The 12813-nt window shown below is 30.5% G+C and overlaps 1 protein-coding gene across 1 annotated transcript; it reads right to left on the bottom strand.

Annotated features, from left to right (window-relative positions):
• Positions 1 to 1276: 1276 nt before the first annotated feature.
• Positions 1277 to 12345, bottom strand: LOC108480194 (probable LRR receptor-like serine/threonine-protein kinase At1g53440). The gene is made up of 24 exons (XM_017783098.2): positions 11586 to 12345; positions 7571 to 7742; positions 7403 to 7474; positions 7180 to 7248; positions 7000 to 7071; positions 6845 to 6916; positions 6613 to 6684; positions 6400 to 6471; positions 6206 to 6277; positions 5880 to 5951; positions 5721 to 5792; positions 4902 to 4973; positions 4696 to 4761; positions 4533 to 4589; positions 4392 to 4433; positions 4205 to 4254; positions 3755 to 4119; positions 3458 to 3653; positions 3239 to 3379; positions 2897 to 3015; positions 2545 to 2755; positions 2204 to 2441; positions 1967 to 2117; positions 1277 to 1869 (listed from the first exon to the last, which is right to left on the bottom strand). The coding sequence occupies exons 1-24, from the start codon at positions 11698 to 11700 to the stop codon at positions 1456 to 1458; spliced, it is 3054 nt and encodes a 1017-aa protein (XP_017638587.1). The 5' UTR covers positions 11701 to 12345; the 3' UTR covers positions 1277 to 1455.
• Positions 12346 to 12813: the final 468 nt, after the last annotated feature.

Below are 12813 nucleotides of genomic sequence, written 5' to 3'. Positions count from 1 at the left end.
TGCCTATAAATCGACACTCTGATAAAGCATTGTAATCATCCATTTTATCAATAAAGTACATTATTTGTTGCTTTCATATTTTCTTTATTCTTTGTACTCTCCATATCTCTTTATTTTATAACAGTTTTATGTTAATATTTTCACTTGACCCAATAACATCAAATTTAGTTAAAAGTTTTATATAAGTAAAAGAATTTATCACTCCCATAATTTTGATAAATATATATTTATAAGCATTTATATAAAATTTTATATTTAAAAATAAAATTTCATATTTAAAAGAAAAAGAGTGAAAATTTACATGAATAATATTTATTATTTTAATTTTGAAAAAATAAAAGTAGTCTAATAAATTAAAAAATATATTTTTAATAAAAGTTTTAGATGACACAATTACCCCTATACTCTCTTTTTTTTTAATGACTTTGCTCTTTTAAAAATTAAACGATTGATGAGTTTGGTTATATTTAGTGTAACTTGATTCGTAATACCAATGTTAGTAAGAAAATATTTATACCTATTTATTATTTAGGTAAAAATATTTATATTAAATATGTATTAATAAAATATTTATTTCACTAATAAAATGATAATTTTGTAGGTAAACTACATCCATGATCACTCTAGAATAGTCCTATGTTGGTCGTTCTAATTTTTCTTTTTAATTTAGTCACTATAAATAAGATAATTATGCGAATTAGTCACTGCCATTAAAATTTTCGTTTTCTTTTAATAGATTGTTGACATGACACATTAGCGCATTGAAAGACTGGTATGTGAATTTTTTTTGTTGACCTTTGACAAAAGTTTATGGACCTCTCTAGAAAGTTTAGGGGGAAAAAGTTTTGGACTAATTGTAGAGAGGTCCTAAACTTTAGTCAAAAGTAAACAAAAAATGTAATGTGTCAGTCACCTAATGTGCTAATGAATCACATCAGTAATTCGTTAAAAGAAAACAAAATTTTAACGACAGTGAATAATTTACACAATTATCTTATTTAAAGTGACTAAATTGATAAAAAGAAATTTGAGTGACCAGAATAGAATAGGCCCTATTTTAGAGTGACCATAAGTGTAATTTACCCTAATTTTTTATATTCTCTATATCTGTTTTACAATCAATTTTCAAAACGTGATTACCCCTTTCAACAATATCGTTTCCAACAACAAAAAATTGAGTGATAAAGCATATATGTTTAAATTCTCTTAATTCATGGGTTGAATCCCTAAACATATAATTTTTGAAGTAGTGTTTTTTAGTTATTTGATTTAAAGGTTTCATATAAAAATATTAAAATACTTTTACATGACCGATAAAAGAATTACAAAATACAACACACATCAAACTTAATATATCTACATGTATTCAAGAAACATTATAGCAAAACATTTTAATATATTTCCTTTACAAATAATCTAAATGAAAAGGGAAAGTATTTTAAACCAAAAAATCATTCAATTATTCTCTAAGGGTTTTTCTAGAAGCATTCTTGAAGAATGTGGTTGAGTCTCATCTGGTAGAGATATTGACGAATCAATCCATGATCCATCAATGGATGTGCTTCTTGGACCCTGGCTGTCATGCGAATGTATCGAGACATTCGTTTGGCTGTCATGTGAAAGCATCTCAAAGGCTCTGAACCTCGCATCTCGGTCCGCATCCTTTTGCTTGATCAATGGAGCTTGGACAGGAATCTTGCCTTCCATCATGCTTACAACCGAAGACATTGATGGCCTTAGAGTGGGAGATGGATTGGTGCATAAAAGAGCAATGTTTAGCATCCGTAAAGCCTCTTCATTTGAGTACTTTGAACCAAGGCTCGGATCCACAAGTTCTAAAAGGTTTCCTTGCTCTTGCTGAACATAGGCCTGCATAACATGTAAGGTTCATGAAAAAAGTTCATGAAGTGATCATGAACTACTGTAGAATCGAAACCATAGATTAGAGTCAAAAACCAAAAATTACCCAATCAAGGAGATAAACAAATTCCTCCTTAGGCCTGTAATTTGTGTTGCTCTTCCCACTAACAATCTCCAAAAGAACAACACCAAAGCTATAAACATCTGCCTTGTCAGTCAAGTAACCCCTCATTGCATATTCCGGTGCCATATAACCTCTGATAAGAAACACATAATAAACGTCACTAAGATGTGGCTTAAATCTGAATAAAGTTAAAGGAAATGCAAAATGAGGGAGATTTACATTGTTCCCGCTATTCTGGTGCTGATATGAGTGTTCTCTTCTTCATCGAGCTTGGCTAATCCGAAGTCGGAGATCTTAGCGTTTAGATCCTTATCAAGCAACACATTTGTTGCCTTAATATCTCTGTGAACAATTTTTAGTCTTGATTCCTCATGAAGATAAGCTAGCCCTCTTGCTATCCCCAAGCATATTTTCTTTCGTGTAGACCAGTCCAAGGTAAGCCGGTGTTCATCACGACCTGAAATGAAAATTATTAAAAAAAAATTGAGGGATTGACAGTCATGATTATGGATCTAGTAATAGTTTTTGATGTTATATAAGATGTTAGTGAAAGAAATTACCGAAAAGTGCACGAGCAAGACTGTTATTTTCCAAGTACTCGTAGATTAACAACAACTGATTTCCTTCAATGCAACAACCATAAAGTTTCACAAGATTTGAGTGTTGCAATGCTGAAATCATCCCTATCTCATTCACAAATTCGCGATTTCCTTGCTTAGATTTAGAGGATAGCTGCTTAACTGCAATAACCATACCATCTGACAGTACACCCTACACTCAAACATAATGATGTATCAGAAAAAAAGTTTAGCATAAAGAATGGATGTACCATAATCTAGACAGTTCATCTGTATTTTGAATACCATAACAATAGAGCTTCCAATCTAACAGTAAAATGATGAAAATTATTACCTTGTAAACTGGCCCAAATCCTCCTTCACCAATCTTATTTGATGAATCAAAGTTATTTGTTGCAGCCTTAATCTGTCTTAAACTGAAATAGCCAGTCTGAAGTTCTAGCCCCTGAAGCTCTGCAATATAAAAAGATCAAAATATTTAAACAATAACAGATTCTACTATTCATTTATGGAGATGATAATAAAGAAGAGTGTTCTTGTGGGAATATCCAGACTGCCAGGCAGGCGTGGTTTGAGTCATTTGTATTATAGTATTCGATTAATGGGGTTTAAAGCCCATTTGGGTTTATGCTCGAATCTAGTAGAAAGTTGCAGGCGCTAAGATTTGGTTTCTTACCACTGTTTTCATTGTCCTTTCCCCCCAAGTAACCAGTCAGTCGGAGGATGATCAATAACAAGACGATAATCACACATGAGCCAATCACAATACCAGCAATAGCTCCAGCAGATAACCCATTACCAGTGTCGACCTTAAAGTCTAAACCATGAGATAAGAGTTAATATATGACAATGAAATGTTAGCAATGAGCTGGTTTTTTATTTGATATGTACTTACTTGGTGTTACTGTAATAGCAGATATAAGTGGTCCATAGACCCCTCTATTAGGAATGGCAGCGGTTCCCTTCCCTCTCCAGAATAAGTGGATCTCCAAAGTACTTCCATTTACATCAACATTGAATTCCCGGGTGATGCCCTTTCTAACACCACCGGCTTCCTCCATGATATTGAAATCCTCCAAAACTACTTGTCCCTGTATAAAATTTGAGTTTCAGCAGCTGCAATCATTCGGAGAGCTTCCAAATCTGAATTACAAGAAAAAGGGTCCTTGAACAGGGTTATATTTATACATACTTGAATTGATACGTCAAATAATCGCCTTCCTAGACCATCAAATGTCTGATTATCAGAAAACATTATTTCAGCAAAGTGAAGCTGAACTTTGTAGTTGCCTTGTCGTAAACATAAGCCATAGTACTTCAGTGATTGTGGTGCAATACGTGCAGTTTTGTAGAATTCCGAGCCGTTAACAGCCGATGAAGTTCTTGCAGTATAAGGAGCCCCTTCGTTGCCTAAATAAACCCCGGTACTACTATAAGCCCACTTATTTGCTGAACTGAAGAAGGTTGATGGACCAGAGTTGCTTAAATCTTCTTCATAGTCATCTCCATCAACACTTGTTGTAGCCTCTCCTCCACAATTAATAAATAAGGAATGGTCTGCAAATACAGACATACATATATATATATCATAAATTTCTGATGAGAAGCACATGAAGATTGATTTGAAAATAGTTATACTTACGGTCAGGGTTTTGGGGACAAGGAAGGTCCTTCCTTAAGCACCAAGGAGCTCTGCAAATTATATATATTTAGTTTTAGGACCAGTTGTTTTTCTTAGTTCAGTCATCAAAATGGAAATATACATATATATAGGGAGAGACACACACACACACACACACACACACACACACGAAAGCAATAAAACTTACGAGTCACTATTTGCTGCAGATGAGGAACCTGAAACTAAGTTCCTGTTAAGTGATAATGGGATGATTTTAGAGAATACAGAAGATGAACACATTAAACGTCAAATGATTATGAAAATGATAGAAAAATATCAACAGGCTTACACATTTGCCTGTTGGCAACTTGTTTGGGCTGAAGATAAATTGTTATAAGACAAATCTCTGCAATGAATTTTTTTTTTTTTCGAAAGAATCAATAAGTTTATGAACTACCAGTCAACAAATAACAATCAACATTCACAACAAGGTCGATAGGAGATGAACTAACATGTTGTTGTCGCTGTTTAATATCCAAGGAGGTACTTCTCCACTCAATGAGTTGTTAGTCAGAAACCTAATATCATATACATGAACATCTCAGTTTTTGCCATACATGAAGCAAAAAGATATCGAGATAAAATAGCATAGCCTTACTGAAAGTAAGCTTTTTCGATGTTCTAATCGTGCTTGAAATTTACTTTTTTATAGACTTACAGGAAATTTAAGTTTGCCAAATCCTCAAGTGTCCCTGGAATTTGACCAGTTAAGCGGTTGAAGCTTAGGTCCCTATGATAGAAATAATAATCAAAAAGAGTTTTATGAGTAACAGTCAAGCATTTCAAGGAATTTTAGGAAAAGTTACAATCATTACATCTTACAGATGTCTCATTGGTTACCTAGTTATCCAGACTTGGGTAAGTGTCGGATATGAATAAGTGTCCTACAAGTATGCTCAATTTTCAAGTTTTTTCCATATATTTGGAAGATCATACCCTCACACCTAAGTTATCGTATATATAGATGTTGAATATGGGTATTTAGAGAGAAGATTAAGAGTCCAGTAACATAGTTGTTTTCATGATGAGCAACTAAATCTGAAGAGTATATTCAATTAATCAACAATCGTTTTTGAGCTTTCGGTTTAAGGGAAAAATGCAAAATAATGGGGACAAATCAAGATGATACAATTGTGATGTAATGTTCAACTTAATTAAGGATGACAGCAGGTCGGAGATTTAAGTAAAAATTTTAAAAAGTAAAGTGGATTCAAATAATGGATTCGGATATTTGAATCCATCAACTGCGAAAGTATTGTGGATTTGAACAATTTATATTTGTAGGTTAATATCCAAATTCGTTGAGGATAGAAATTATAATATCCAAATCCAAATATAGTTCAAATAAAAAAGAATAAAAAAAGAGGCAATTCAATATCCCCAAGTAATCGAATCTGCATTATCCTTTACCATCCCTAGTTGTAACTCTGATCTTATCAAGCATCTCCTAAGGAACTATAATGAGTATGCAACTTACAATGTTTTTAAAGATGCCATTTCCCCTATGTTGGCAGGGATTGAACCAGTAATCAAGCAATTTCGTAGCACCCTGAGTCACCAAATTCAAACAAATCCTCTTGTGAGCTAAAAAGTCATATGGAAAACAAATTCTTATAGTAATTCATTGTCAACTCACAATTCTTCCATATTTTTCATTCCCTCCAAATTTGGGAAAGCCGAACTTGTCCCATTCAAATCAGATATCCTCCTGAAAAGATTATTAGATATTAGAAACTTAACAGTTGCTTGATACCTTTATCTTGGACCTTGAATCTCTCAAATTTTACCCGAACTTTTCATTTTCACTAAAATACAAGTGTCTACACTTGTGTCTGACATATATTCAAACAAGGGTTGAGGTGTAACTTCCTAAAAAGAAGTATTCTCATGTTGGACATATGCTCATATCTAATAAACCCTGAGTTCAGGTAACATAAGTCTATATGAAGAAAGAAGACTCACAATTCAGTTAAGTTCTTTAACTCAGATATGGTAGAAGGAATTGGCCCTTCCATTGATGTGCCTTGCATATCCCTGCAAGAGAGTTGAAGTTTCTTAAATAACAATGAAAAGATTAAAAAAGAAAAAGAAAATAGGATTGGATTTTAAATCAGCGTCTTAAATTAAAATGCTAAACATTTGAATTTGATACTCACAATCTTAAAAGTTTGGTCCAATTCCCAATGAAATCTGGTATCTTCCCTGACAAACTATTTCCATCAATCCGGCTGCAATAAGAAGCATTTCAGAAGATCAGGGATTTGTAAAATGCATTTTCGATCAATTGTGAAATCGATCGTGAATGTCAATGACAGAAAGAACCAAAATCGTAAATAGTGGCCATAACATTAAAATACAGTACTACTTACAAATCAGTTAAGTTCATCAAATTGCCAAATGATTCTGGTATTCTGCCTGTAAAATTGTTTCCAGAGAGAAGGCTGCATTCGAATAGTAAAGAATAGATTACGTCACATTTTCACTTCACAGAACATTTTTTCTCAAACAGGGGAAATTCTCAAAATTTCCATTTGCAAAATTCATAACATTGTCTATGTTAATCATGAATGAAACATTCTAAGGATTGAGAAAAGAACTTACAATCTATCCAAGCGGCCCAAATTTCCTAAATTGGAAGGCAATGATCCCCCAAGCAGATTATCTTCCAAAACCCTAAAATCACAATTCAATTTGGAATCAATATATTATAACGCACTCTTTGTTCAATTAGACTGATTTGTGAATCTTAGACTTACAGGTTTAGAAGAGTTGAAATATCACCGATTTCCGGAGGAATCGGACCGCTAAGACGGTTCCCCAGAAGAGACCTAAAGCAATAAAGAAAGATCAGTCAGTTATATTATCTCCATTGATGGATAAAATGATCAAATTGCACAAAAGGTCTTAAACTGAGGAATTTGAAACTAATAACTTACAAATTGGTGAGAGGGATATTAGAAAAACTCGACGGAATTGATCCATTAAGATAGTTGCGAGTGAGATCGCTGTTCAACAAGGGAAACATTGATATGTAACTTCCAACATTCACCTTCGAATTCAAACAACATATTTAAAGGAAAAAAAAAATTCTACTATACTGATGCTCAATATGTGTAAAGTAAATTAATAAACCAATCAAATCAACTTAATTTCACTTACACTACTTGCAGACGTGTAAGATTTCCAAGTTCAGATGGTAGAATTCCAGTCAAATTGTGACCTTTTATCAAACTGTCACAGCAAAAAGATAGAATAAAGAGATGAAAGGAATTGGTTAAGAATGAAGGGAAGGGATGATGATGATGATGATGAAGAAGATGTACAAACATTTGAGTGACGTGGCATATAGTGTTGTTTGCATCAGAACAGTCGCATGCAATACTGCTTTCAACAAGATCAGAAGTGGTATAATTCCATGAAGTTTCACTGCAAAAGGTTGGGCTGATTCTTGAAGCATTTGGATGTTGCATCTTTGAAAATACCGTTTGAAGAGTTTCCACTGTTGCAGAAATTAATTTAATATAATTAGTCAGTTAATCAGTTATTTAGCATTACTGAAAAATTTTTATTTAATAAATCTATATAAAAATAAATATATATTTTTATTTTTATTTGATATTATTATCTTTCTTCCTATTAATTACATATTGTTTATAAATTATTACAGTTAATTTATTGAATATTAAGAAAATAAAAATAAAAATTGAATAGTAAAAGCTTATTTTACAATATATCATTTTACTGAAATGATTTAATAATAGGAATTTTTATTATTTCTATATTTGAATTATCAAAATAATTTATATATTTTAATAGGATTTATTAGTTCTTTTAAATAATAATTACATGGAGTAAAATTATATTGTATGTTAAAAATAGTACAAATATTTTAATTATGATCTGGATCTTTTAATATTATTAAAAAATTATCATTCTACAAAATATAGATCTTTTAATATGGTATTTGATATTTTCTTTTTATTATATTTAAATTTTTAAATAAGTTAATATATTTTAATTATATTTAACAATTCAAATAATAAATTAAAAATTAATTAAAATAATAAAAATATTTTATCATGTGCCATTAAATATTAATATAAATAAAGATAATAATATAACTTTTGGCCCCTGAACTTAACAAACTAGGTTCACTTTGGTATTTTCATTTACTTTTGGTACTTGAACTTAAAAACTAAATTCATTTTGGTCATTTAACTTGAAAAATATAAAAGTTTGATCACATGACACTTTAAGATCTTAAAATTATATAAATTTTCAAGTGATGATATAATACAATCTTAAATTGTTTGTCATATACATTGTTCTATTAATTGAACCAATGGTTGAACCGATCAGACGATTGATTCTCGAACCAATCGTTTAGGTCAATTTAATTAAAAAATCATAAAAATTAAATAAAAATAATTTTTTTCATTAGATTAGTTCAAACTGTTCAAATACTAATTTTTATTCGAGTTTTCAATTTTTATCGATTTCAAGCAGTTTTCAATTCAATCTTTTTATTTGGGCATACTAATAAATTCTCGATCTAATTAGTCTAACCTATCATTTTAATCATGTTCGGAAGCAAAATAAATCTAATTATTAAATTTATATATCTAAATAAATAAATAAATATAAATACCGAAAATTATATTATCCCATAAATAAAAAAAAAACCTCCCATCAATATACCGGAATTTGTCCATTGGCTCTGTAAAAACATTTGACGTGTGAAATAAATGAGATTGTAATAACCTTGAAAAGTACTACCTAAGCCTAATGATTGATGGCTCACCTCATTTGACCCTCCAAAATAATTCTAATTTGACCCTATTTGCACTATTAGTCACTCTGGGATTTTGATTTTTCTCATTTTAGTGTCAAAATTGTTTACGTATTTAAAGTTAAAATATGCTATTAGTCCCTATTCTTATCTAAAATTTGAATTTTAGTCTCTTTATTCCTCTTATTTTTAAAATTTAAAACCTTTAGTAAAATCATTATTATTGTTTTTAATTTCTATCAAAATTTATCAACTTAACATGTTTATTTTTTGCCAATCATAAGTAACATCATATGAGAGCATTCTAATCAGCATGCCAAGTTGACACATTTTTACAGAAAATACTAACAATGATTGAGATTTATAAAATTAGAAAAGTAAGAGGACTTAATTTTTAACTTTTTAAATATAGGGATTAAATTTTAAAATAAAGGGACTAACAGCATATTTTAACCTGGAATATCAAAATCTGACTCCACCTTTACCGCTTAACAAAAAGAAAAATCAAAGTATTCTACGATCTCATCTAATTTAAGAAGTCAAAATATTTTTAAATATTAATTAAGGATATATTATGATTATTAAAATGCAGCATGAAAACAGATAAATATATACTGGCAAAAGAAGGGTTAAGGTAATTTGGGAAGTCCCTATATAGGAATTGTATCAAATTAGTCCTTTTATCATTAAATGAATCGATTTAATCCTTATACTATTAAAAAAAATAAGCCCAAATCTTAACATTTACTGTATAAAAGATTTCATTTACAAAACTATAAAACTTCAAATATATTAATTTTATTAAATTGTATGACATTTTTATTTAGTAAATGCTAACTCCATTCCAATTTAGTTCTATTTTATTCTTTTTAATAGTACAAGGATTAACGAAATCTATTTAATAATAGAGGTACTAATTTGATCAAATCCTTATAATAGAGAGACCTTTCGAGTACATTCACCACAAAAAAGTTAATAGTCCCATCAAACAATAATTTATAGTTTAAGCATATGAAACATTATAGTATAATAATTAGCCCATCATATGTAATTTAACCATTGACTGAAACCATCCTATGGCTCTGACTTTCTTAAACTAAGTGTTCAATATTCACATAAACTACTTGCATCCAAATTGTAGAAATAATGGAAGGCAAATAGGGAAAATATCCAAATTGTAGGCCAATTTACTATATCAATTTGTACAAACAATGGAAGGCAAATAGGGATAATGTCCAAATTGTAGGCCAAGGATTGGGACCATTTTACTACATCAAGCAATCAAAGTTGAATTAAAAAAGTTATAATTATTTTTTTGGCCCTTCAACTTTATAAAAATAAGTTATTTTAGTTTTTTATTTAATTTATCGTCTTTGTTAGTCTTTAAACTTGTATTGTTTATCAAATTACCCTAAAATGAATGAAAATTGACGTTTGTTAACTTTGTTGCACGTTAACAATTAATTGATTTTAAGAATTAAAAAATATTTTTATATTTTTATGGTTTTAATAATTTTAATTTTAAAATTTTAAAAATTAATTAATTATGGATGTATGCCATATCAGTAAAAATTAACGTAAAAATTAACATAACTTTTCCATATATTTTTGGGTGATTTTTTTTTGTAAAATTAGAGGACTAAAAAGTATTAATGCAAATTAAAAAAATAAGAATATCTATGGATTTGAAACAGAAATTCCTTTTCTAAATTGATAATTATAAAATTTTTGAGGAAATGAAAGCAACATATTCAAAAGCTTTAAAAATAGATTTTTAAAAAAATCTAAAACCAGTTGATTTGGTCCAAGAAAATAGGCAATCCAAATGATAAATAATTAAAAATAATAATTATAGTTATCATTTGTTTGTTTGCTGAGAAAATATTTCTTTCAATCAAAAACTGGTAGAAACAACAAGATAAAGTAAATGCTGGATAAAGGATATAACATTGTCTTTAAACATTTATTTATTTTCCCAGCAACCAAACAGAGAAGTAGCAAGAGAAAACAAAAACAAAGTCGCACAATGAACTCCTTTGAAATATTCCAATAGTTTCTTCTATTCATGTATCCCATATTTTCTCATCAACCAAACAATACTTAAGATGAATTATAATTGTTTCTTTCACTAGAATTTTCCTAGCAACCAAACAGAGTTATGTAACCATGTATCATCTATGAACAAACAAACTAAACCATCACTATCCAAAAAAATACAAAGCTTTGCATCGTAGTGTGACATTTTTATTAAAGATTTGTGCTACAAATTCAGTAAAACTTCAAATTTTGCAGCAAAAATTGTTAAGTTATATCCAGAACAATAGCATTCTTTTTTAAAACAAAACGACAAATTTGGAACCCCAGAAACTTGAAACTTAAAGAGAAGAATGAAGGTATATTTTCTTCACATGCTCTGTTTTTTTCCTTTGAAATCTTAGGAACCAAACAGAGTAATACTAACTTAAACACTCACTTCAAAAAGAGAAAAAAAAACAACAACAACAAAAGCAAAAAAACAAAATAAAGAATAAATTATAGAGAGAGTATGCATACCTTCACTATCAGGCAAAACTTGAGCATTTGACCCAAACTCCGTGAAGCAATTCAAAGCCAAAAAACCCAGAAAAAGAACAGAGACCATCTTAAATAGGGAGAAAACAAACCCCATTTTTCTCTTCTTCCACACCCCAAATTTTCTCTTCTTCTAAAAACCAAAAGAAAAAAACTCAAATGTATCTTTGATTTTGTTTGAACAGTGTTGATTTCTTTCTGAGGAATCGAAGTGGAGTAGTTGTTATGGTTATAAAGTTATGATATAATAGACGTCGTTTTTATTGACAGAATAGCAAACGTAAGGAAAGGAATTAATGTGTGATTTTTTTGTGTGAAGATTTTTGTCTTTGGTTTCTGGTTTTTCTTTTTTAATGTAAAAGAAAAGAAAATGACGCAGGAATGAGTGAGAAATATATGAGTTGAGGAATCAAATGGAGACAGGGGAGGAGCCGCCGTTTAAGGCTTTCTACAGCAGCGGGCGCTGCCACACGCTTTGACTTTGGTGGCGGTTGCCGGCATTTAGTACTTAGAAGAGTCAAAATCAATATTATACAGTACCTACAATATCTATATATAAACCGGGCTTCTTTTTCCCGAAATAATTATTATTCCAAAAAAATTATGTAAATAATATAAAGTGTGCATAAAAATCCCAAATGGAGAGGACGACTGTTGATTTGGGGTTGAAGCAGTGACAGTGATTATGTCCTAAACAGATAAGGAATCTTCGAAACCCCAAATCGGTAATCAATATTGGGGTTCTCAGGTGTAGTAAACAATCTTTGCTGGTAAATCCACAGCTAACATGTTGATTTAGGGTGAGTTTTAATAGGCGGTACATTTACCTGTGGTTAGTGTAAAAACAGCAGTGGCAGTGAGATTAGATACTGTAGCGATACTGTAGCGTGAGACAAAAAGTAAGCTAAACACACCGCACCGCACCGCACCGCTCCTCCAAACCTACCCTTAGGCTTTCGAGGTAATCTTCTACCGTTTGACATGAATTGAGGTCCAAAATCTCAAACCTATCGTAGATAGAAATATTTAAAAATCTCCAACTTTTTAGGAAGCCAATTCTTGTTAAGCTTCCAAGTGGGAAAAAAAAACAGTTAATCAAGAGAAGAAGAAAAAAACAATGAGTTAATAAAGTTGGCAAATTTCTTAAAAGATAATTCTACTTAGAGAAGATAAGTTAAAGTTTCCAAGTATCGAAAACCGACCAACAAAT

Source organism: Gossypium arboreum, chromosome 5, assembly GCF_025698485.1.
Source record: "Gossypium arboreum isolate Shixiya-1 chromosome 5, ASM2569848v2, whole genome shotgun sequence".
Lineage (NCBI taxonomy): Eukaryota > Viridiplantae > Streptophyta > Magnoliopsida > Malvales > Malvaceae > Gossypium > Gossypium arboreum.
The sequence above is the reverse complement of the archived record's forward strand: the minus strand, read 5'-3'. Positions and strand labels throughout refer to the sequence as shown.